Here is a 27,289-nt window from a genome sequence, read left to right as displayed (position 1 = left end):
TTGAGATAAGTATCACTGGCTTTGAGTCACTAATTTACACAAGTAAAAAGATATAATTGTGCAAATACATCTATCTAGATAGGAAACATTATATTCTATTAGGAATAGATGATAGGAGCATGGCAGTACCAGCAGCTGATAACACAATCTTCTCTTCAGCTAGTGGGATGAACCTCAGGACTCTACTGCACATGGAGCAAGAATGATGAAACGTATGTATCAATACTTCCCTGATGTGGAACTTCGGGGGATTTTCACTAAGTTTGCCTAATATAAGTACTTCTCATGGGGACTTTCATGACTTACGTTTGTGTTTATTTTTGAACATACTGTCCTGGTGCCGTCTATTCAGAATCACTTCAAAATGAATTCTTTCTTAGGATTTTTGCTCTGTAATTAAGGTTTATTATAGAATATTCTTTGGGTTAAGGAAGGCCCCTTTTTCATTACTCTTCATAACTTGGTAGAGGTCATTTCTATACTTTAATGACAACACATATGACAAACACCTTGTTTACATTTCATGTTTGGAAGATCCATTGCCAAATTATAAAAATCACACCCTTGTCTTCATTTCTTTTCCTCTGTAAGTCTTGAAGGAGATCTTTCTCCATCACTTCCTTGTACATGCTCACTCCTTTGGAGAATTATTTTAATATCCTAAGCAAAGAGATACAAAGAGAAGCAACAAAAATTAATTAAGTGATTTAGGCTTAATGATCATCTAATATATGGCAGTGATGAAACAGTGTTTTCATTTTTACTTTTTTCTTTAAGAAAATGGTTTTCTATTTATTTTAAATGTCACTCAGCATCTTACAGGCTGTACCTTTGGAAAGATATCAAAGATCTTGGAGCCTTTGTTTCCTAATTTAATAATGAATGGAACTGTCCTATTATATTAAATAATAGTCATAAAAAGCAATTACACAGGATTTGGCACATGATGAACAAGCCCAAGTGTTATATCCCTGTTAATGAATGAACTGTATTAATTTTGTATTAAAGAAAAATCCTAATGCCAAATCAATCATGTCTACAGATTTGTAGAATTTCAGACCAGTAGATTTTTTTTGCAGGGGAGATTGTCCCTTTTTTCCATGTTTTTTTAATATTAGGAATAGAATATCTGCTTTTCATCCATTTAAAATACCAGCATCTTACATTTTAAATCACAGATATTGAAAACATAAATTTAAAATATTATCAAAATGTAGAAGGGTACAAACACGTGGAAAATGTAGAATTATATATATGTGGTTTCTTTTCTTCTCCACAATTTTGGGGAAATGTTTTAAGAGTGTAAGTTTCTTTTCTTCAGAGCGGAGTTCCAAAGGTTTCGATTTGACTGAGGTCATTTTACTCATAGAGACATGAGTTAGTTGACTATCTGAGCTGACCCCTGCCAAGTGACACACACATTGCTTATCATAAGTCATGCCAGGAATCAAAGTGAATCATTTTCTTGTGAGACCTTATTCTTTGAAAATACAGATTTCCTGCAGCCAGAGGTCAAACCTGAGTGAACTAAGTGAAAAAGAACATCCACTCACCATTGATCTTTCTGGTCCTATCCACCACAGTTGTTATTAACATATCGCTTTTGAATAGTGTACTTTTGATAACTAATGCTGACTACTGAATGCTCATTTGGGGGTGAAGGAGTGAGCTGACCTGTGATCACCTGACACTCGGCAGCATGGACAAAATCATAAGCTCCAGATGTTTAAACCAGCCCTGGGTAAGTTTGCCGTTGAAGTCAGAGGCCATAGTTTTCAATAGCAGGTAATGGGGGATGAGCTGAGAGAGTCTGGAATTGTTTGACATGTGTGCCTTGAAAACACAAGGCACCAAAGCAGCCATCATATTTTGTTATGAAGATAAAGGAGAAGGCTGGGGAATATTTTAAAGTCAGATACCCTGAAGTAATAGTGGGATGAAAATTCCTTCAAGTCATTAATTCCTTCTATTTTTAAACACCTTAATATTTCATATTTTGTCCTCACATAATGGGTCCTGACTCACTTGTTTATAGAAATTCTCCTGTGACATTCGGATTTTAACACTAAAAGATTTATTATTATCTCCTATTGAATGGAAACCCAAATGGTAAGGATGTACAGGTTTACAGGTTTGCTAAAAGTAATTTACATTTGATCAGCATGTGTTCATTATAAGAAACTACATTTATTTGGTTAGTATAGAAAATCATGTATTCACTTACATTTGTAAATATATTGGTCATGGGAAATTGATTCTGTTAACAACCCAGTTACAGTATCCTCATTGATCTTATTACATTTATTTCACCAAAGCATTTTCTTAATAATTTAGGAACATCATTTGAAATGACCTCTTTGTATAAGAACTATGGAAGTTGGGCAGCCCGGGTGGCTCAGCGGTTTAGCTCTGCCTTCAGCCCAGGGTGTGATCCTGGGGACCCGGGATGGAGTCCCATGTCAGGCTTCCTTCATGGAGCCTGCTTCTCCCTCTGCCTGCGTCTCTGCCTCTCTCTCACTCTTTCTGTGTCTCTCATGAATAAATAAATAAATAAAATCTTAAAAAAAAAAAGAACTATGAAAGTAGAAGTTAAATAAATTACTTTAATCGAATGATTATAAAATCCAACACAAAATCTGGATTTTGTGTGACCACACGTGGGGATTTCTGAGACATCGGTTTGGATTCTTTGTCATCATGGCACCACAAACAAATGAAAGCCTTTTCTTTCTTTCCAAAGAGGAGACACTGAATTCAGGAGATGAAATGCCAGCTTATTTATTTATCCACATATAATTTCACATGGCTCAGAAATACTTCCTGGGCACTACAACTACCAGCAAACCAGAAATAGTAGGAAGAGTGATAATAATCATAATGTCTAACATTTATTACCAGGTGCTTTCTACCTGCCAACCACTGAGCTAGGCACTTCGTACATTATCTACTCCATACAGGAGCCCTTTGAGGGTCTGGTAATCCTATCTTACAGATAGAGAAACCAAGGCACCATGAGGTCACTTGCCCAAGGTCACACAGTTTGTAGGTGTGAACCCAATCAGTGTGGCTCCTGGGCCCACTCTCTCAACCACAAAGCCAGGCCGCCTCCCAATAGGAGCAAAAATAAAACCTACCAAAATCATTATGAATACTCATTTTTTTCAAATACACATTTTAAAATGTTGCTGCTTCCAAACACAAAGCTGGTAAACACACAGCTATCAGGCAACAACCTTCGCTTCCCACTGTTTATAACAGCAAACAACATTTTAACCTGAAAAACCACATTCTAGCTTTTGCTCTACTTATCTTGAAAGATCTTCAAATAACATCGCTGTGGTTAAAGTTCATTTTAAAATGTGATCTATTTACTTGTACATGGATATCTGGAGCAGCAATGGTGACAGGATGGGTTTGACAGAAACTGAGTCTTTGGAGATTTTTTTTTTCCTTTTCCCTTATTTATTTATTTTTTCTCTCTCTCTCTTCTTTTTTGCTTAGTGAAAATGAGAGCAGAGTGTCTTACTGGAAAGGGAAGCGCTTTCAGTTTAGAGTATCGAGGCTTCGGCTTTTTAGGTGACAGTCTCAGCTCTCTGATCCACGGTCATAGGGATGAGTCCTAGGCGGCTCTCGACCGGAGGTGGAGGGGCAGGGAGGAGGGTGGGGTTGCGGGCACAGGGGGCCGAGGCCGCTGACCCTGCAGAAGCCCTCGGGCAACGAAGGAATGGACAGACTGGTGACAGGCCAATCGGCTTCCCGCTGTCGAGGGTCAGGCCGTGCTGGTCCTGGGACTCCCTGGAGGTGGGACCCCCCCGCGCCAGCTGGCTCTCAGCCAGCTGCATGTTTGCAGCACACATGGGGGGGTGCGCAGAATGTGTGGACAGGGTGCTGGAGGTCAGTATGTAGGAGAGCTCCTGGGACGGAGTAGGCCGCGGCCCCACGTCCTGGCAGACATCCCACCTTGCTGGAGACAGAGCTGCGAGGCCAGCACCGGGGATGGGGGTGTGGGGCTGCGGGGGTACTGCAGGTGATCAGATTCCTCCAAAATGCGGGAAATAATACATCAGTTAAAAAGAGCCCCATGGACTCTCGCTTTCCCTAGGAGTCAGAACACCTTTTCAAGGGGCTGACTCAAAGGCAGTCATCCACTGGCTGTTTACTTTTCTGGGGAAAATGCTGAATAGACTCTTCTCTGCAAGTTAATTATATCTAGTCTGGCCAGAGTAAAGATGCTCCCAAAATCATCTGACTTCGTAAGGAGGAAATAATTGCGGCATCACCTTATGTTCCTACTGGTTCTTGGTAATATAAGATGAATTCTAACATACGGACTTCTAAGGGGTTTCAAAAATTATCTTACAGGTTCAAAATGAGAGGGCTATTCCCTGAAACATAGAACAGCCATGTAGGATGAGATGTAGTCAAGGTGATGTGCCTCTGGAATCTACCTTACGCAGAATTATGCTGGCTCAGAAGAAAGCAAGAAAGGGGGGTAGGTGCCCACAACTGGAGACTCTCTCCCATCCTCTCTCACCCTCTTCTCTCCATCCTTTGTCTAGTTCCAGTGTGCTCTGTCCCCACTAATTCTAGGGTCACACTGACCTATGCCCTCCTCCTCCCAAGTGGGGAAAGGAGCTAGTCTTTATTAAATGAAAATCTGAGGTATGAGAAACCAAAAAGGGACATGTAACATATCAGTTTTGATGCAAACAGTAAATGTTTGTGGAACGTATGAGTATAGCAACTTGGAATAATTGCTAACCACGTTTCCAGATATTTTAGCCTATTTATATAAAGAGACACAACTTTTTAAGAGCTCTGTTACATGTAGACACATAATGATATGATATGGTGAAGATACAAGGGAAAAAAAAGCACTTTGGGATGAAGATGCTGATGTCACATCACACCCTTGCTCAGAAGCCAACTAGCTAGCTCCCCTTCCTCCCACGTAGCCCTGAGTCCACGCCTTTGCACCCGCCTCTCCTTTTCCCTGTGATGCTGTTCTCTCTCCACCCCGACAGCAAATCCATGTACACCTCATCTCCTGTCCCTCCACTTTCTTTTTTTTTATTTTTATTTTTTTTATTTATTTATGATAGTCACAGAGAGAGAGAGAGAGGCAGAGACACAGGCAGAGGGAGAAGCAGGCTCCATGCACCGGGAGCCTGATGTGGGATTCGATCCGGGGTCTCCAGGATCGCGCCCTGGGCCAAAGGCAGGCGCCAAACCACTGCGCCACCCAGGGATCCCCTGTCCCTCCACTTTCAACAATCCTGGCCACCTTTGAAGACTCAGCTTCTAGGAAAAAAACATGTCCTATGTTTTGAATTCCTATAATGTGCTTGGGTGGCTTACCTTCTATCATTCTCTTGTAATTCTTGCATGTAAAAATTCTGTTGCAAACAGAAGTGGAATTTGTTTCAGAGTGGAAACTAAATTTCGTACTTCTTTTGTCTCTCATGGAAACTTATATTACTAGCCTTAGTAGTAAATGCTCAGTAGTGAAGAGTAATTGTAAGAGCCGTCACTGCTGAAGTATCTGCTGAGTGTCTGGAACCATGCCATATGCTTCCTATGCATGATCTCATTTAATTCTACCACAATCCTTTGAGTAGGAATGGCTGTTATTCCCATTTAACAGATGAGAAAGCCGAGACGAAGAGAAAGTTAAAGTCGGATATCAAGTAAGTAGTATACCCGAGATTCAGTCCCATGACTCCTGAGTTCTTAAATGCTATCATCACACTTCACTACTAGATGAGAGTCTGTTAGCTTGTCGGAATCCATCTCAGTGATTTGACCAACATAGGCCATAGAATCTCCATGTAAAAAGAAAGATCCGCGGTTTAGAACAAACAAATTTGGGTCTGAAGATATTCAAGTCACAGTAGTCTCACTTCTGGGCGTGGAAGCTTATCACTGAGAAGTCAGGAGAAATGCATCTGAGATCACCTTCATTTTATCAAAATGAAAGTGCTTTTATCTTAAACGCAGCAAATACTTTATAGTCCAATAAACAACTAACAGGAGCCAAATAAGGAGATTTCATAGGGCCAAACTGCTATGGGAAGGGGTTGCACGCTTACCCCACTGTTAAAGGGGGTCTGCCTCAGTCTGCCTTAGCCCTTGCTGTAGGACACCTGGCACCATCCTGATGGATGCACGTCCAGCACGTGTGGTACAGACTTGTCGGGTTACTGTGAACTCTGGGAGGCAGCTCTTCTTTTCTTGCTTCCCTCCTTCTGAGTTGGTCCAGTCTCTCTGGGTTTTGTCCTCAGTTTCTCCATCTTGCCCAGTGTTTCCCTGACGGAACTGCCAGCCAGTCTTTTGTGTGCACTGTCACCATAATGCACTACACCAACGATGCATGATTAGAGTGCAGTGACGATGTCGGCACTTGGTGGGGGTCATAGTCTCCTTAGCTCTCTTTGGCAAAGGGGGATTCTAGTCTCCATACTCCTCAGTCATGAGCTAGTCATCAGAGGGCTGGAATGATCTGGAACACTAATACTGCCACTCACTCAACTTTAATCTCATCTACTCCAGCCTTCTGTCCTAGGTCCAAGGTAGCCCTGACGAGGCTGATGAGGCATGCGTGATGAGGCAGCTCCATAATGCTGAGAGTATCATCCATGGAACTGCTAGCTACCTCTACTCTCCCGGACCTTGCTGCCCTCTGTGTATCATGGTCTGGCCTGTCTGAGCTGGTGCTATTACCAGTTTAGCTTCTCCTAACCTTGGTTTGGCCAACTTCAGCTTTCCCCCCGTCTCTGTCGTCCCCACGGGAGTTGTCCCACCATGTCCTGATCCTGAGCTCAGCCGAATTAGGACACCTTTGGGTAATACTCACAGGGATTTTATAATCTGAATAATTTGAAATCAGGTCTTGAATAAAAGGATGCTTCAAGAGAACAGCAACTTCAACTGGCTCCAGATTCTTGGCACCTAGGTCTTGAAATACTTTTACGAAGTTCTTTAAAGAAGAAAAAAAATGAAGTTAATTAACTTTATGATCCTGCAGATGTTAAACCTTATTTTCCTTAGTAAAGGAATTTTGCCATAATTTCTATACAATGAGAAATTTGAGAGCACTTCCAGGAAACGATGTTAAACTTGAGGTAACTTTTCTTATGTACAGACTGTCCCTTTTATGAAAGAATTTAACCAACCTCTGAGTAAGTGTTCTCTATCTGTAGGTGGCTGGCGAATCTGTTAGCATCCTGTACTTCTTTTCCTCCTTGGAACACTTTGAGTAGTCTTTCCAGGGATATCTTTTCAGTGTTTGCATTCTCAGGGATTTCTACTTCCTTTTCCTCCCTGTCTTCTTTTAATTCTCCTTCCTCATGCATGAAGTTTCCCTCGAGTTCAGGATACTCCTCAACTGGACTCACATCAGTCAAGGAGGAGGTCTGAATGATTAAATGAAGAGAATATGAAGTCAGGCTGAAGTCTTTCCAGTAGTGGAGACATTGAGAACCCACCAATGTTGCCATATACTTTCCATGCAATGGAATGATGGTGCCTCCCACAACCTAGCCAGAGTATAGATGAGAATGTGCTAGCTGCACTGGAGATCACACCAAGGTTCTAGACCAGTTTTGCCTGTAGGTTACAGATGCCTTGTGTGAGGTGTGTCTTAATGTCTTACCTCCATACATGCTTTGGCTTACTACACTGCCAGGTGCTTTCCTCCATAAAGTGGACACTGGAGTGAATTAGTGTAACTGGTGTCAGATTTCTACACATGGATGTCAACTTTTAAAAGGATTTGCTTTGGAAATTGACTGTAGTTGAGAGCTTATGGCAAGTTAATTGCTCAAGCTTGATCGATTACAAGAGCTTCAGAAACATTTGCATGCTAGAGGTTAAACCCAACTAAACATTCAGAAGGCAAGACAAAAAACAAATTGAACGCAGAAAGTCAGGTGGGATTGTTATGGCTGCTCCTTGAAATGTGGCCAAGAGCCATGAAGTCAGCCACTGGCCCTGTGAGTATGGGAAACAGTACATTATTTCTGGTGTAATTTCTTATTTATCAAAAGCTTAAAAAATATTCCTGCCTGCTGACCCTGTAACTACAGGTCTAGGAATTGACTGTAAAGAAATATCTGTGTGCAGGAAGACTTTTGTATATGGATGTTTGTTCAGCGTTACTGACAGTAAACACAGAAAAGCTGCAATTCCAAAAGTGGGGAGTGGTGAATAAATTATAGTATATTTCTGTGGTGAAATACTATGCTGCCATGAAAATCGTAGTTTAGAAGAATACTTAGTGACATGAGGAAGCACTCATGGAATAAGTGCAAAATGAAAACAACATAAAATAATAAATACACTAGGATCCTCATTTTCTTATCTATAAATGCTTATTAGTCAAAAAAAGAAAGACACGGTAGAGTTAACAATGGTTACTCCCGGTAGGTAGTGAAACAGGTGATGTCTTTTTCACTTAGTTTTGTACTTTCCAAATACTCTACAGATTTGTATTTGTTGTATTTCCTGTGATAAATGTGTATATGTGTGTGTGTGTGTTTCATGACAAAATAATTGATATTTGATGATTTGCCTTGGAAAAATGGGTGTTTTTAGAATTCTGATAGGCCAAATGTCAGAAAACACCTGAATACTGATTCTGTTTCCCACAAAAGGAAAAATGCTAAATTTAGGCTTTAATAAAAGGAGCATTCCAGTTCTATAAATATTCACTTCAGTAGAAGTATTAGGTGCAAGTTAATTAATCATGCACATTCTTTCCAAATAGTTATAAAAGTCCCATGTATAAAAAGTTTTATGAAGCAGCGAATTAAGCCTCTGATAGTTGCCAATCCCTTTAGGAGATTTGTAAGGGTCGTGAGCAGTGTAATGAAGACAGGTTTCATTTGCCCTAGCTCTGTGTTTCTATATCCTTCAGTAAATTGTGAATTTAAACTAATGTAAGAGAGAGAGAGAGAAAAAGAGAGACAGAATGCTTTGCCAGGTGAAGGTTTTGGAATTAAGTATAAATATCTCTATCTAACTATCATCATCTATCTTCTATCAACCATCTGTTCAACCTTTTCTCTATTTTAAATATAAATAATAGTGGAAGGGAATATAAGGGAAGGGAGAAGAAATGTGTGGGAAATATCAGAAAGGGAGACAGAACATAAAGACTCCTAACTCTGGGAAACGAACTAGGGGTGGTGGAAGGGGAGGAGGGCGGGGGTGGGGGTGAATGGGGGATGGGCACTGAGGGGGGCACTTGACGGGATGAGCACTGGGTGTTATTCTGTATGTTGGTAAATTGAACACCAATAAAAAATAAATTTATTATAAAAAATAAAAAATAAAAAATAAAAAAAATTTAAAAAACACAATGAAAAAAAATTGAAATGTTACATTGCAAAAATGTGAAACTAGCCTTTCTCTGTCCACCTAGGAGTCTTGGGGATCATTACACTGGCTACTAATCAATGATTTCCCAAGGCAACAGAATATTTAGTGTAGTGAAATGTACACAATCAAGATGTAAGACATCTTGCTGAGTGGTGTAGGATAAATGGATTCCTACCCAGACTGAAGCATAAATGCTGCATGGACATGATAAAGATAGAACCTGCAGGTGAGCAAATGACTAGTCAGATTAGACAAGCAGGTGATAAGTGATACCTAAATTAAACAGAGAAAGAGCCCTGTCTCTCTGCAGTATTTCCATAATTAAAGAGGGATTAATTTTTCTGAGACCCAATATAATCATCATGGGACAAATGAACTGTTACCAAAAGGTAATGATTTAAACATTTGAAATTTTAATGAGGAATCCTTATTAATGTTAGAGCATACTTTTGCTATTTTTGCTCTTTTTGTTCTCCATAGGGTTGGGACAGAGTAGATTTAATGGTTCAGTGAGAGGGCAAGAAGAGAGGGGAAGGTGAGATGGGAATCGAAGGAGCCAGATTAGCTTCCTGACCAGACTGTGGAGAGTGCAAGGAGGCTCTCTTCACTAGACATCTCTGAAAGACCACAATTTTGAATGTGGATGAATGAACAAAGCAAGCAATGCCAATTCGAAGAAAAGCCAGTGCTCCTGAATGAGCAATTACTAGCAGCATCAAAACTCTGTGTGAGTCACATTATCATCTGAGCAGCAGGACAGACTGGGCCGTAGCAAACACGATGTCCCATTCAGTTACTCTCAGAGGCTCAAAGTCTCTCCAAAAATGTGTCCCCAGAATGGTGCCTGGCCATGCATTTCTATCACTCACTCATTCCAGTTCCACATCTCAGAGGTCAGTCCTTGGGACTAATGTGGGCAAAGTATCAAAAGAGTAAGATGGAATGTAAATTTATATGTTTCGAACCCCAGCACCTCAAATGCTCTGCCAAGATGCTTTAACAACTTCTTCAAAATGTGGGAGTCTCAAGCTCACAATTTACTGAATTCCTACACCATAACCCCATACCATTAAGCCAGAATGAACTATTTTTCCAAATGACAGCTTACTTTAAGCTTCACTAGGACTAGTGCATACTCATGAATGCTTCGCTCTTGAGCTTCTTTTAAATTACCCAAGCAGCCATGGATTTGAACAGGTCTGTGCCACACTGAATATAACAGCATGAGTCACAGAAATGGAGTGAAGGAAGAATGAACTATTGAAGAGCTTTCCAGTTGTTTATGCGGAAAGCAAAAGCAGAGATCTGATTTAATGTCTTGGGAGTGAATGTGGATCCTTTGGAGGTGTTATTTCTGAGCAGGCTCATTCTGGCTTCCTGGGATGAGGTTGCCCAGGAAACTAGAACACAGCAGGAAAGGGCACAGTAACAGAGTAGCATAATTGGAGGCAGGATGGCAAGAACAGGGGCTGAGCAAGAATGAGGGAGGTGGGAGGATCCTGCATCTCAAAAGCTCAAGCTCAGAAAGTTCCCCCAGAGCCAGAACAAGCCTCTGTGTGTGGTCCTTCGCAGGCATGCTCTCTGCCCTCTGCCCCTCAGGCTGGTTCTGTCTCTGTGGTGCAGTGGTTAAGGAGCAGTTCCTGTGCAGTGTCCTTGGACTTTAGAGGAGCTCTGGAGAGAAGCACTTCAGGGGTTTGCTTCCCTGGTGGGGCACTAGCTTCTGTCTGTGGGGACAGAGGAGATGCAGAGCCTTCCTGTGCTAACTAGCCTGGCTGTGACTCACCCAGGCAGCTGTTTGCTGCTATGACAATAGTTCTAGCACATGCTTCCTTTTTGTCCTGGACTTTCCAGCTCATTGCAGTCTCCTGGATCGACTATTGCTTCTGCTGGGAATGTTCGCTCTCTTCCTTTTTACATTGAGGAGACAGGATTCCATTCCTCCTCCCTTCTTTCCCATCATGTTTACAAACATTAATTGAGCACTTTCTATGTGGCAGCTACTGTTGGGAACATAAAGATGGGTAGCATGTTGTCCCCAATTCAAGGCAGAAATAACTTAGCGGTAGGATTCAACAGACAGACTGCTGCCTGACTTACTGGCTCTTCTTATTTCCCTCCTTTTTCCCCCTACACTCTGCCCTCGATCCTGTGGCCAGATGATTTCCATATATTTTAAGTCAGATAGCCATGTTCCAATAACTTCTCATCTCCTTTCTTGGCAGAGTCAAAGCAAAGGTCCTACAGTGGCCCTCAGGGCGCTCTCCCCCTCATGTTTTTTTTTCTTTTTACTCTCCTCCAGCTCTTTCTTCTTCAACTACAATGACTGGTCTTTGGAATTAGGGCTTTGGCATCCACTGCTGTCTTTACACATGATTGCAGTTACCTTGTTCATCTTCCCAGCATTGCAACCCACCTCAACACCTGTATTTTTCCCTATATTCTTTTTTTTTTCCTGTAGCATTTATTATCATATCACATAGCCTATATGTTACCTATTTTATCCCCACATCAAGGGGATACTACACTACGCAGAAAAGCTGGATAAATATTTGTTGAATAAATGCATGTATGCATGCAGTAGTACTCAGCCCTCTCAGGGAAGATCTGAATATAAGGGGCCCTCGTTGAGAATGCTCAGTGTTGCTCTTGAGTGTCAAGGGGGAGCTTTGTGAATCATCTGGTAGTCGAAAAAGGCCTGGGATACCAGGAAGGCCTTGGACCCTTCAGGATGAGATGAAGGTACTCCAAGTGGGAGCAATAGCAACAACAAAGATAGGGAAGTGGGAAAGAAGAAGGTGTAGACACTGCTTTTGATCATTAAGACCTTGTGTTAATCTGTCCTTTATACTGTGTTTCTTCCATGTTTGGAACATTTTTCTCCCATTCTTTTTTGCATGGATGGGGGCAATTAGACAGAGTCCCTTCAGGGGTGAAAATTTGGCTTCTTCTGTGTCCCTTACAGATCACAGGGCTATGCAGAGGGCATGATTTACAAAATTAATTAATTAATTAATTAACTGATTCACTCAATGAAATTTTTGCTGAACTCTGTATCAGTAATTCGGGTTCAGGGTTGTGGCAGGTTCAGAACAAGATAGATGGCCCCTCCCTGCCCCTAGGGTGCTTAAAGTCTAGAAAAGAAGCTGACCTGAAGAAGTAGTTAGTATGAAGAGTACTGTGTAAGAAGCACAGAATGCTCTGGAAACATATGGAAGGGGGTGCCTGACATCATCTGAAGTCAGGGAAGCTCTCCTACATGACAGACATTTGACTGAGACCTCCTGGCAGGCCACAATCCATGCCAGGGTTGCCTGAGGGAGGCCCAGCCTATAAGGGGAGACAAGAACATCCCTGGGGAAGTGGGAAATGCAGTCCCAGTAAAGGCAGTTCACATCCAACTCCTTATTTACTTGGGAAAACTGAAACTGGCCTTCTGCTGTCTAAGAAGGCAGAATTCTTGAGTGAAACCAACAGTCCTTGCTATACTTTCTGTCACTGTGTAAAAGTTGAAGTAGCATCTACAGCACGTCGGGCTAGAGTCCTGAGTGGTCAGCTTCCTAGGTACCTGTCCAGCCTCACTCTGGCCATGGTGGAAGGGGAAGGGCAACTCTTGTCCATTTGCTCAGGGTCAAAATTCAGGGTTGCATCTAAGAGTCTATTTCTTCCCAGATGTGAAAGCTGTCACAGAAACTTCGCCAAGGTTTGGTTTTTTTTTTTTAGGCAATCCAGCATACTGTATTTTGAAAGGCACGTATGAAAGGCAAATAAGTGTGGCTGGGACATCTGGAGAGTTTTTACTAGGCAGTGTCTCTTTCTCTTCTGTGTCCATAAAAGATGGACAGGGAAAAAGCGTTTCATTACAAGGACCACAACTCTGTCCCCAAAGGGTCAAGGGAATACTAAAAAGTCAAAATGGGCACCTAATAAGTACATTAGTTAGCACCCTGTTCTTAGGCTTTTCCAACCAAGAAAGCTAAGGAATGCCAACCCGTTAGAAATCTAAAGGGGAATGTGAGGTTTTATTAGCTATTAAGCTTCTTCGTCCTTGGATGCAGGAGATACAAGGTACCTGTGGATTTCAGGTGACTGGGTTTTGGCCTGAAATACTATCAGGTGAACATATATGTGGGACGTTTGAGGCCTGAACTTGTTTCACGTAGAATTTCCACATAGTATGACAGACTGGATTGATACCCACTTCTTTTTCATTTATAAGGATCAGCACTTTACGTAAACTAAAGGCTGTCTTTTACAGAACAAACCTGATTCCATCAAGAAACTTTGAGCAAATTTTGATTTTACTACAAAGGTATATTTTTGGATAGTGAGTCTCTAGTTCTTAATCCAATTGAGTAAAGCTTTATGAAGACCTACTTTGTGTAAAGTGCTGTGTTAGGCACCCAGAAAAATACAAAGATGAAAAAACCAAGCCTCAGTTGTTATAAGTTTAGGAGCTCTGGCATCCCCCTCCAAACCCCAATGCTAGTCCATTTCTGGAACACGATTACCTTTTCTCCAATAATAGCAATAGTTTCGACTGGTTGGAAGACATGAGTTCCTATGGCCACACTGAGGGCCCTGTAGACCCCTTCCATAGCATCTGGATGGCAAGCAAAATAGAGCAGCATCTGTGTGTAGTCAAGTTGAGGTGGATCCTTCTCATGGTCAGCAAATAGCCTGAAGAAAAACTGCCACACAAAAAGAATTTCAATCAAAGATAAAAGGCTTAAAATGAGTAGTCACTGGATGGACAGGCAATGACGGATCCTTCCAAGAGCTTTGGAATAAGACCACTTTCTGAGGATTGAATCAGTTAAACGTAATACATAATGAATGGTATTAACTGAAGAGTATGCTAAGTTAAAAAACAGAATAAGTAAGGCTCACAATTCTAATGTTAAAGAAACTATATGCTAGCATATATAATTATATGCTATATGCTTTGTATCAACAAACTTGTTGATACAAACTTAGGAAAGAATGTGCTAATAAAGGTGGTGGGGACTATATTTTAAGCAGGAAAACGGAGCCACAGAGCAAGGACCTACCTGTCTATCCTAATCACCACTCTGACAAATTGAGTCTTGACTCCTAAATATAAAGCTTCCACTCTACCTCTGTATGGAGAGCCCCTGGGACTTTAGCCATTAAAATCTTTCAACCAAGGTGCCTGGGTGGCTGAGTTGGTTAAGCATATGCCTTCAGCTCAGGTCATGATCCCAGGGTCCTGGGATTGAGCCCTGGGTCTGATTCCCTGCTCACCCCAGAGTCTGCTTCTCCCCCTGCTTGTGCTCTCTCTCTCTCTCTCTCTCTCTCTCTTTTTCAAATACATAAATACAATCGTAAAAAAAAAAAAAAAATCTTTCAACTGGCCAACAGTGCTCTGAACTCCATACTCAACCTGTTGGTAATAACGTGACTTTTTCTACCGTGGATTCGCTCTGGAGGAGTGTGCTAACCACTGAATACCAGTGTTTTTTGGCAATTTCTCTCTCACTCTAAATGACTGAGCTGGCAGTCAGCTCTATAAGGTAGTGTGCTGTGCATCTGGCGGTAAGAAAAGTTGGTGTGTGGGAACCCAATATCCCCTGGGGCAAAGCAGCTCAAACCCTGGGACTCACAGGTCACACCTAAGCAGTAAAGCACCTACATGGCCCTGCTTGAAGAGGACACTGGCTTCCTTATGAGCTCTTCTCAAACATGTACATTTAATGACCTGGAGAATCTTCTTCTAAAATTTAGATTTTGATTAAGTAAATGGCTCTGGAGTGATATAATGTTCTGCACATACAGTAATCTCTTAGATGCTTCTAACACTACTGGTCCTGGCCTACACATTGAGGTACAAGTGCCCAAATGCCTAGATCCATAGATACCAAGTGCCTAGGCTATTCTCCATTACCTACAATTCTTACAACTATGAACAAATTTGATTAGATGGTTGGGAGAATAAGTTTCTGATACTTGACAAATCCAATAAAAATTTAAATAAAACTCACGTTGATAGGAAACTGCATAAAATCTGTTATGTTACAAAGCAGGAAGGAGTCTTAGAGGTCAATGGAATCTGGAAGTTCATTCATTTAGTCACTTATTTCAAGGTTAACTGAGTCGCAGGTCTGTTATAAGCCAGGCAGAGTTATCCTGAGATGCTTCAAAATACTCTAACGGTAAGGCATCCTTTGGGCTTTTTTCATGATCCAGCTGGTGGGTTCCTTCAGGACTCTGTGTTTTCTTCATCCCTTCTTGCCTCTCAGTTACTTCAGGGATTTCCAGCAGGATTAGGAGTAGAAGGGGGACTGACACTAACAGATAACCACCAAAGGGTCCCTGAGGACCTATCTTCCATTTCTTCCACAGGAATTGTTGAACTCTGCTAGGATTTCCACTGAATTGCCCTTATAAATGCTCTGCAGATGCAATGCATCATTATTTTCATTAACAAAGCTACTGAATATCCTATCTTGAAAAAATATGTGCAAAATGAAATAAGCTGATATTTGGGCTCTTTCTGTAATTACACGGCCTTGATTTTAAGTCAATGGATAGGACATTCATAAAAGGTAAGGCTCGCTGTGTTCCTAAGATTATTTAAAATATCATAGTAGGTAGAATTCTAAGAAACTTTCAAAGGTTCCCACTCTCTGGCATATATATCTTGTATCATCTCTCCTTGTGTGTGCATAGGGCTTGTGGCTGTGACAGGAAATCATTCCCAGAGCATCTGGGTGGCTCAGTTGGTTAAGCATCTGCCTTTGGTTCAGGTCATGATCCCAGGATCCTAGGATCAAGCCTCACCTTGGGCTCCCTGCTCAGCAGGAAGCCTGCTTCTCCCGCTCCCTCTGCTGCTCCCCTTGCTTGTGCTCCCTCTCTCTCTCTCTCTCTCTCGCAAATAAATAAATAAAATCTTTTTTTTTTATAAAAGAAAATCATTCCCATTTAGTAAGTCACCTTATATAACAAAGATAAAGAGATTTTTGCAGATGTAATTAAGTCCTTAATCAGTTGATTTTGAATTAATCAAAATGAAGTCTACTGTTGGGCCTGACCTAATCAGGTGAGGCCTTAAGGGAGAGATTTAAAGCCAGAGAGATGCTTTTCTTCTGGCCATGGAGACTCAAACTGTCCAGCTGTGGAGAGGGCCATGTGGCAGGGAACAACAGGCAGCCTCTTATGGCTGAAATTCTCAATCCTACAACTACATGGATCTGAATCCTGCCAATAATCCATCTTGAAAGGCAGTCTCAGAACCAATCTTGGAATTGGCCTTGGATGAGATTACAATTGCAGCTGATGCCTTGATTTCAGTCTTCTGAGACCCCCAAGCAGAAGACCCATCTAAGCCATGCCTGGACTTCTGATTCACAGAGACTGTGAGCTAATGAATCGGTATTGGCAAGGACTTATTGAACAAATATGATGAGCTAGTATAGTCCATACCTAGCTCTGAGAATACATTCACTAAGAAAGAGATAAAGATGCCTGCTCTCGATCTCTGTCTTCTAGAAGGGGAAGACAGACAATGAAGAATACATAAAATAAGTCAGGTAAATTAGGTAGTGATTATGGAAACACATGCAAAAGGCAGGTCATGAAAAGAGGAATTAGGAGTGAAGAGTGGGGCAGATTGCACAGCTGAGGAGGTAAAATTTGAACAAAGATTGGAGGGTATTAGACAGGGAGTATATCCGGGGTGGGAGCGTTACAGGCAGAGGGAATTGCTAAGTCAATGACCTAAGGCAGGGGCATGCCTCACCGGGTTGCTCGTAAGAAGGCCAGGGTAGCTGCAGCAGAGTGAGCTACAGCAGGCGATGAGGGGAGGGAGGAACAGGGTCAAGGCCAGGTTAGCTACTTAAGGATTTGGGCTTTTCCTCTGAGTAAAATGCAGAGCCATGGGAGGATATGAGTGGAGGCTGCTATGATCTGAACCAAGACAAGGAGAAGCAGGGAGACCCATCATGTGGCTGTTGCAGTCTTCCAGGGGAGGACGCCTGTGGCTTGTTCCAGTGATGGCCATGGGGCTAGAAGAAGCAGTTTGGTCCTCAGTATATTTTGAGGATAGAACCACCAGGATTTCCTGAGGAATCAAATGTGGGCTTTGAAAAAGAGAGAAGATTTGGGGATGTGTAGTAGGACGTTGGCAATTGGAAGGTCCGAGTTGCCAGTGACTAAGAGGGACAGGGCTCTGAGTGAAGATCGGAGTGGTGGGGTGGAGGGGATGGGAGTCCAGGTAGCTAGCTTTGGACACAGAGTTTGAAATATCTACTAGAATATTCAAGTGGAGATGTCAAATGGGCAATTGCATGAAGAAGGTTTACAAGGGAGACCTGAGGTAGAAATAGGCACTTAGGATCTGTTAACAAACAACTAGTGTTTGAAACCTGGCTTCAACACATATTACCAGTCCAAAGTAATAGAAGGATTTCACAGGAAAGGAAGCTGTGGAGAGATTAAGACAACACTTGTGAATTTGAATATGGCAAAATCAAATTGCCTTGTCAATTTATATGGCAATCGCTAAGGATTTTTAAATACTGGAGTAGTTGCTCTTGGTACTGAGTGTGTGGGATGCCAGGACATGACCTGTGGAACCCGGTCAGTCATAATGAAGTATGCCGTTACTGTCAGGGGACATCACTGTGATTGCGACACAGACATGTCTCAGAGTTCCTTTCTTGGAGGCAATGGGGCCTTTCATCCAGTGCCTGGGACTCTGGGGTCATCCAAGCCCCTGGTCTGTGCTAATGGCTTATGTCCAGGAGCCCCTGCCAGTATGGCTCAGAGGTGGGCCCTGGGTCAGAGAGAGCACAAATGACAAAGCAGGGACTCTGGGTGGGACCTGAGCCTGTAGTCCAGGGCCTCTCCTTAAGAGGGTAAAGAGTCCCTCAGAGGGAAGGGACCTGATCAGCATCCTACAGTGTGACAGACCTGGGGACAGAGCTCAGGGCTCCTGACCCTCAGAATTCCCTCTTCATGGGGCATTCCATCTCCACCCCCATTTGGTCTTTCCTATTCTAATTACAGCCAAAGGGGTAAAGTTGGTTTGTTGTTTTATCTTTTTTCTTTGCACCCCTTTCTTTAGCATGTTACCCATGAACCATTCTTCAACCAAGTACAGTTAGCGTGGCTGGTTTCTGCTTGGCTAACACGTACCCAGGGCTTACTCTGTGCCAATCACTCACTCTGCACAACAATCCTGCCGGAGAGGGATAAAAGTAAACTAAGGCACAGAGGGGTTAGGCAACTTCATCAAGACTTTGAAGCGTACAAGCATTGGAATCTGTGCTTTTAATCCCAGTTTAAGAGCACTGAGACTAAAAAAAAAAGGGGGGGGGGCACTGAGACTTACGTAATCCTGAGCATCCAGTGTCTGAGTCATGAGGGGTGGAAAGTGCCACTCCTTTCCATCCTCCGGACATCAGACTGATGCACACTCACACTCCCACATACACGCCAGCCATCCCATCCTTTGCCCCACTGCTTTCTCAGGCTTCATGGTCCTGCCTCTACCGCCAACTTTGTTCTGTTCCTCCAAGCCATTCTCCAGCAGTCTGGGCACCAATAGGTGGCAGACACTCCCTCCCTTGGCACCCAAAGGCCCCTTTCCTGCTTCACTGCCTTGCAGTCCTCAGGGCGCCATCTCAGGGCACAGTCTGCTGGCGTTAGCTGCTGGGTGCGCAACTAAAGGGCCCTACCCTCAGTCAACATTTCTAAAACTTGTGGCTGGAAGGGAAAGTGCTTTGACTTGACATCATATTCAGACTGCCCATTTCTTCACAGAAGAACCTGTTTACTGCTGGCAGATTTTGGCCTCCTGATGGCTTTACAGGGTTGGTCTCCATCCTCCAGTTTCACATTGAAAACTCGCACCACAACCAAGACAAAAAGCTGCTCCTGCACCTGCCAGTCTCGGGTCTTGGACTCTGGTGACGCCTTGACCCCTTTCTCTTACCTGCTCTCCTGCTAGCTCGGGAGAGGTGCTCGGAAACTATGCATCCAATTGAAGGAAACTGTTCACTTTAAGGCCGTAACTGGAGTCACGTACAATCTCTATTGCAGTTTTAAACTAATGGCTGGCTGGAAATTGGACCGTTGATACACCTAGTTTGCTGAGCTGTCTAAGTCCCTATTCAACTTTTCTCATATCCTATTGAATTTGGTTGTGTTAGGTATATTTTTATGTTTTAAACACTTCACTGAAGCCAGAGTACTTTACAATATTAAGGTCCTGCTTTCTTTTGTGGGCTTAGGGATAGAGGTTAGTAATATCATTATTGGTAATAATAATATTGATAATAATAATCCAGTGGGTCATGGGCAATACTTATGCAACCCTTGGTATGTTGTACAAGTCAATGAAAGTCAAAGAGGAATAAACAAAAACATATACAGTAGTCCCCATTATCTGTGGTTTTGCTTTCTGTGGTTTCAGTTACCCACGGTCCACTGTGGTCCACCTCAGTCCGGAAGCAGATGATCCTCCTCCTCACAAATCATCGGAGGGTCACTAGTGGCCTAACACTACCTCACAACACCTATGTCATTCATCTCAACTCATCTCATCACATGGGCATTTTATCATCTTACATCATCACAGGAAGAGGGTGAGTACGGCACAAAAAATTTTTTTTGAGAGAGAAAGAAAGGGAGAGAGAGAGAGAGAGAGACCATAGTCACATAACTTTCATTGCAGAATTATTTTTACAGTTGTTTTATCTTAATATTAATTATTACTGCTCATCTCTCACTGTGCCTAATTTATAAGTTTAACTTATAAAAGCAGTATATATAGGGTTTGGTACTATTCACAATTTCAGGTACACGACTGGGGTCTTGGGATGTATCATACCCAAGGGGGGATTGCTGTGTTGGTAAAATAACAGTACTTATCCTAAGCTTTTAGAATTGGAAGGACACTCAGGGCAAATATGTCAAGTAACAGCTTACTTTGACAGATGAGAAAAGTGAGACCCGAGGGATTATGAAAATTGTTCAAGATCATACAGAGAGTTAACAGTGGGACTCTGTTTAAGATTTTGGTCCCTTCCTCTTCCCCCCAAAATTTTCTGTGCTGCCACCTTATGAACATTAAAGTCTACATTCTAGGGATACAACAAAAGAACTGGAGGCGGGGGTGATGGAATCCAAAACAAATTACACGAGTGGAAGAAAAGACAGAAATTACCAGTGTTTTAGTAGTGAATTTTTTAAAGGATCTCAGCAATTACCTCTGTAAGATGCTCCTGCCTATTGAATGGCAGAGGTTCAAGAGGATTTTCTGGAATTTTTATATATTCATCTCCTGTAAACCACAGACCAGCCTATACAAAAAATAAAAATGAAAATTATTAAAGTAGCATTCCTCTAAAAGCCACAGGGATTGAACCCATCCTGTTCAACACTCTAAGAGTAGTGGTCTCCAAAATATGGGGTCAAAAACCAGGGGAAACCGGAGAAAATACTAGAACTTCCATTTATACATATTTTTGATATCACTCTTATATAATTTTTATTCTTAAATATTTGATAATATAAATAATGTATTAGTGCAGTAGTACACATGCATAATTTATAAATTAAAACCCACATATTGGGGATATTAGCTATATCTTAGCTGTCAGAGCATGTGATGAAGTTTGGAGGTCACTGCCCTGATTTTGCCTGCATGGCAACATTCTGGAGGGGTCTTCACTCATAACACTAGCTCACATTCCACACGTCCTGTTCATGTGACTATCTGTTCTCAGAGCCTAGCGTGGTGCCAGAAAAATCTTTGTGAGTGAATGACTGACTCAAAAGCTCAATGGCCTGCTTTTTAATGACATCCCTCTTTCTCAACCCATATGTGATACCAATTATCGAAACCTTCGATTTCTATTTGGCAATGAATCTCCCTTCTCTTCCTTCCCTCTAACCCTACTCCTGCCATCTTGGGGAAGAGCCTCTTTCCTGTCACAGGCCACCCCCATAAGCTCCAAACTGTTTTCATCTCTAGTCTCCTTCTTATTCGTTTCAGCTTGTACCATGAAACCATATCAATTCTTCAAGACTTTAATTTGTCATATTCTCTGCTTGGAACCATTTCCTGTTCTTGCTCTTCCATTCACATCATCCCTCCTACCTGGTGACTTCCTGTCCACCCATGTAAACCTGCACATCTCTCTGGGCTCCATTCTGATCACATCACCTTAGAGATGCCTTCCTTGATCTTGCTTCTGAATTCCAGTCTGATGTGTCTACACCACACAATGGACTTTTAGTCCACTGTGGTGCCACTCATGTTTGCTATTGAGCATCAGGTATAAATTCCATGGGTTTACAGAATACATCATGCCAACCTTAATTTTTGTACATGGTAAGCACTTCATATGCATATGCATTTTGTTCCCAGGTTTAGCTCTCTTACCATCTTCCAGAGTGATAACATACTCTCAGCACCGTTGCCAAGAGCCCCTATCTTGCCTAACCTGACTCTGGCCTATGTTCTATGCTTTCTTTCCTTCTAAGTATCACCTGTGCTTTGAGAGAAGGCTGGAATGGCTTTAGGTAGCTTGTAAGGGGATGAAGCTCCCAAAGGTGAGAACTGGAGGTTCTTTCATTTGGAACAAAGGAGATGTTGGCCACATGGAACCCTGTGAGAGAGAAGACTCAGAAGAAACTTAAGATCCAGTATGGGCTCGAGCTTTGAATATGCTTTTGCACTGAAGAGACCCTTGCCCAATAGCTAATCCATGGAAGGTAAGTACTACTCAATGGGAGGATAGAGAGATGAGGAACATAGGTAAGGAGTATGATGGAGCACCAAAGTTCAGAATTACTCTCCTGCTTTAAACAACAAGAAAAATGAACAAGATATCTGCAATTTTTTCTGATATTAGACAATAGGCAACATAAGAGAGTAATTCTTGAACTGAAGGAAGTAACCAAGGAGTCCTTTCAGTGTTTTAGCCTGGAGGGAGTTCCCAGGCTGTAGTGCCAGGAGAGACATCCAAATAGAGCCTGGTGGTCTCTCTGAGTTGAGAAGATAGATTTTGTTGTTGAGGGAGGACAAGATGGCTAGAATTTTCAGGACAGAATACTAGTGATATACTGAGAGGGAGAGCAAGCCCAAAAATTCACAGATGGATTTTCGTAAGTCTTGACTCGCCAATCTGGTGATGTGTGTTTGTGGAAGATACCATAAGCTGGAGAGAGAACCACAAGAAAGGAGTAAGCTGAACAATTCCTGAACCTCACATGGGGCTGGGAGGAAGAGTTCATGTCACCACCAGGCAGAGTGGAATGATCTCCTCAAACATAAGCATTGGAGAGAGCCCTCAGGAGATAACTACCTTAGCAGTGGGAACTGATTAGCCCTCACCTAAAGGCCACACTGGACCCAGCCTTACAAATATTATTGTAACCTTGAAAGGATAAAAGTGATTCCAAGTAGCACCCACCAATGTAAGAATCACAATGTCTGGCATCCAATATAAAGTTACTAAGTATATAAAAAAAAAAAAAGCCATATTACACGCCCATAGAACACCAATCAATAAAAACAAACACAAAAATGACACAGATGATAGAATGAATACAGAAGGATATTCCTTCAGCTGTTCTAAATATATTTCATTTGTTCATGGAGATAGGGAAAAAAACATGCACATGAAGAGAGAAATGAAAGATATAAAATAGAAACAACTTGAACTACTAGAGACAAAAAAATCAATATCTGAAATGAAAAATACACTGCATGGTATTAATAACAGATTCAGCTTTGCAGAGGAAATGATCAGTGAACTCGAAGACCTAGGAATAGAAATGAATACAAAGTAAAGCAAAGAGAAAAAAAGACAAAAAAAAAAAAAAAAAAGAACCAAACATCAGTGACCCGTGGGACAGCAAGGACATGACTGGATTTTGAGAAGGGGTGGGTGTGCAGAAAAAGTATTTAGGAAAAAAAAAGAAATCCTGAAAAGTTTCCAATCTGACCAGAATGGCAAAACCCATGGAGATTCAAGAGCTCAGTGAACCAAGCAGAAGAAACATGAAGAAAACCACATAAAGAAACACAATAATCAAATTGCTGAAAACCGGGAGCAAAGGGAAATATTAAAAGAAGCTAGAAGGGAAAAAAGAAATAGAGATTGGATCCCAATTCCTCCTACCATTTCTCAGCCATTGCATAAATGGTATTGCACAAATGAGAACACTGTGTATTTCTCACACAAGAGGGCCACATTAGAAAGGAAAAAAAATAACCTGACTGGAAAACAACTTAAGATTTTTAAAAAGTCATCCGTGAAAATTTTAGCAATATGAAATGTTAAACGTAAACCTGGATAGTAGGGTTTAAATTAATAAAGCAAGGTTGTGTCAACCATATCCTGCCTCACTGAATTATTAAGTGATTTTTCCTTAAAAGATGGAAATGTCCCTTGTGCTCTCTTGCTAAAACATGGTCTGCTATAGGAAAAATATTAGGGTTTGAACCTGACAGCCAAGAAAGAATTCTTGAGATGTCTTTGGTGCAAAAAGGAGGTTTTATTAAAGCATGGGGACAGAACCCATGGGCAGAAAAACTGTACTGGGGTCATGAGAAGTGGCCCAACATACGCTTCAAGTTGGGAAGGAGTTAGGGATAGGGTAAGCCTCCCAGGTATTTTGGAAACAAGGCTTCCAGGATCCTGAGGGGGCTAGCTATTGCTGGGAAAGGTCGTTTCTTACTGTTTAGTAAAAACTTGATCATGAAACCCTTCAGATGTTTATGGTCGGTCATGTACTTGGGGGTGATTGCCAACACTGTATCTTGGGGAGTAGAGATAAAGGGAGTTTCCAAAGGAATTTTTACATGTTAAAGTAGACTTACAGGGTCCTGGGCTGACTCATTAAGCCTGTAATCACATGCATTCTCACCGACAGAAGGTGAGCTGAGAGTTTAATATCAAAGAATCCTACATGGAGTGGCTCAGCCTCCTCACACAGTGGAGGCAAGCATGTGACAGCAGCAGGGGGACTAGGGGTAGAGGGCAAACAGGCCCAGGTACACAGCCCTGTCGACTTCACCAACTCTCTCATTCCAGTTTAGAAGCTGGGGCAATCAGCACGCTCTTAAGTGACTGTTGTGACCTTGCAATTAGTCAAAAGAAAAGAAAAAAGATAAAATAAAAAGCAGGGCAGAGAGGCCTTCTCTCCCAGAGAACTCCATTTCAGCGATGCGTGCTATGCTCTCTTCCTGTTCTAATATAGCATTTTTAACAAATCTCATAACATTTTGCTCTAGAAATGGTTTTGACTTTTCCCATATAACTTTTTCTCCCTTTCTTTTCTTTCTTTCTTTCTTTCTTCTTCTTCTTTTTTTTTTTTTTTTGGTTTTGTTTCTGGCATGTGTGTGTGAGCTGGCAAGTGTTGGAAATCTGTGAAAGTCATGTGGGATGACCAACTGGGCCTTTCCAAAAGGCCTCCTTCTCCTGGGGCTCCTGTGGACGAGGAATTGGGTGGGTGGGGAAGAGTGCTGAGTTCAGAAATCGGAAATCTACTGCTCCCCAAACGCAGGAGGTGTTCAAATAAGTACTTCTGTGTTTCTTTTAAATGCAGTGACCAACTTTCTCTAAGAAATTTACACTTTTGGTAAAGGAGCTTTCTGGTTTTGGCTCAGCATTTTGGTAAAAATTGCCAACATCCTCTGTTTGTCTCATGTTTTGTACAAAAGGATGTTTAAATTGATAGCCTGGAGTAATTGGCACATACTGTAGTGAAGGTTGGTAATTTCGCAAGTGCTCACTTTTAAAATCTTTCAGTGATGAAACCAGAGTGAGTTTTGCTCTGTTTTTGTTTTTAGACAAAATCGTTTTCACAAGTTTAAGTCGAGATCAGCGATAGTATCCATAAATCGTTCTACTAGGGAAGCAAATATATCAAAGCCCAATCAGCCAAGCACCTGCTTTGACCAGCCTTGAAGGAACCTTCTTCTATTCAAGTGTTATTTCCTCTGGCTGAACAGCACAAGCATGGGAACATCGGGCTGTCTATAAGCATACCATCCATTAAGGACAAAAAGAGAAGCAGGAAGGGATGTGCTCTTTCAATATTGAAATACGCATGAGACACAGGCACTTAAAGAGTATTACCCTATTTCAAAATTAGAACCTTATAATTGCTTCCATCTTTTGTGTTTACCAGCAATGTGAAATGATGAGCAATAAGATGATTTCAATTAGTAGACACGAAATTAAGTAATTCAGTCCCCCTTAGTTACGGGGTTTCGTTCTCCTTCCCTACCCAAACTTCTAAAAACTGAATTGACTTTTATCTTCACTTCCTAGAGATTTATTCATGTAATCAATCCTATGCAATCTGGATTCTGTACCCTACCAACATTGCTCTGGAAAAGGTCACCTGTTATATATCCTTCCTGCCCTCCAGTGGCCAGGTATCATGCTACTGAGTTATTCATCACTTTCGATACTTCCTTTGGGAATCTCGTCCCTTCCTAAATTTAACCACTGCCTACATGATAGTGACTTGCAATCTGTTCTGCATCTGCTGTATCAGATTGGACGTTTCTGTCTGCACTTCTCGCAGACATTTCAAACTTAATCAAAAACTATCTCATCATTCACCATGATCATGACCAAATGGAGAAAAAAAAAAAAAAAACCTTCCCCTCTCCCTGTGTTCATTTCCCTGGGTAGTACTACTGTTACTACTCCCAGAGTATTGGGTATTGGACACTAGATGTATTAAAAGCTCTGAAGGTGATTCTAATTTTTGGCCATGGTTTAGAACCATTGTGTAGGAGCTAGGAAAAGGACAATGAAGCTGATGCGACCTCTTTCAGAACTCTTAGTTCTCCTAGCAGCTCTGGCTTTTTCCAGATCCTTTCCCCTGGAGGTGGAAGCTAGACTTCCACCTGGCACTTGGACACTGGCTGCACTGCCTCTGGGTGCCCAGACATGGACACCCGAAGGGAAGAACACTGGCCTAAGACCTGGCAATGTGACATCAGTGAGTTATACGTTTCTTAGGCTAAAAGTACTCCAGTATTATTAGTGCCACCAGACCCTGGTAGCAACCTGCATATACTGCTCAAAAGTGATGGTGCCCAACTGCTCTTCATCCACCGCCTTGAACCTCTGCAGGGTTTCGAGGAGCTCTTCCTCCATGGGGATGGGCCAAGGCATCGAGATTACTAATAGGAATTTCCGCCAGTCCACAAACTCCGAATTTACTGTTAATAAAGATGTTAACTCCTGCAACTAGAAGAAAACAGGAAATGCCATTGGAATATTTGTATGACTCTACCTTGAAACTCAGTTCATGTTTTTTATGAGACATTCAGATGAAGGAAGGAGGAGTTTATATTGGTGAATAGATTGAGTCAGTTCTCAGGCTTATTCCCTCTGGTTCTACTAATAAATCCACATCAGATACTTAGATACTTTTACTTTTTTGCTTCCTTGACATTTGGGTTTTTTTGCTTACTGTTATACAATGAATTTACACATGTGACTCCAGTGACTCTGTACCTTTTCAACAGAGGGAAGATAAAGATTCTAGATGTGACTGTGCAAGGGCTCCACAGCCTGTAGGGAAAACTATAACCATTTTGTTTTCTGGTACATTCTTAAGGAACAGATTACACTGAAAAGCAAGAATGCCAGAATCATCTACTGTTACTAGTCAGGATCATTTCCTCTGTTAGTAACAGATACAAGCTCACCGACTGAGCCTCCTGGGCTCCATGATGTTTCATTGACTGTCGGTGGCATCACTCATTCATTCAATTGCTGGGCACGTGCATAGTGCATCTTACATTCAAGTTCGTTTGCTCTTCATTCAAATTTTATTGATTGCCTCCTAAAATGTCAGATACTGCAAGTACTGATGATTTAAAACTATTGTCTTAATTCAAATAAGAATTCTGAGT

The 27,289-nt window shown here is 41.8% G+C and overlaps 1 protein-coding gene across 1 annotated transcript in view; it reads right to left on the bottom strand.

The window, feature by feature from the left end:
• Positions 1-570: 570 nt before the first annotated feature.
• Positions 571-27,289, bottom strand: part of SPEF2 (sperm flagellar 2) — a 169,895-nt gene continuing 143,176 nt past the window's right edge. Inside the window, exons 32-37 of the mRNA XM_041749489.1 lie at positions 26,436-26,618; positions 20,607-20,699; positions 13,887-14,066; positions 7,173-7,412; positions 6,854-6,976; positions 571-660 (exon numbers count right to left, since the gene is read on the bottom strand). Of these exons, the coding sequence (XP_041605423.1) occupies positions 571-660; positions 6,854-6,976; positions 7,173-7,412; positions 13,887-14,066; positions 20,607-20,699; positions 26,436-26,618 (909 nt within the window). The remainder of the gene's footprint in view (positions 661-6,853; positions 6,977-7,172; positions 7,413-13,886; positions 14,067-20,606; positions 20,700-26,435; positions 26,619-27,289) is intronic.

The sequence above is a fragment of the Vulpes lagopus genome, chromosome 3 (genome assembly GCF_018345385.1).
Source record: "Vulpes lagopus strain Blue_001 chromosome 3, ASM1834538v1, whole genome shotgun sequence".
In the NCBI taxonomy this organism is placed as follows: Eukaryota; Metazoa; Chordata; class Mammalia; order Carnivora; family Canidae; genus Vulpes; species Vulpes lagopus.
This window is presented reverse-complemented; position numbering and strand designations above follow the sequence as displayed.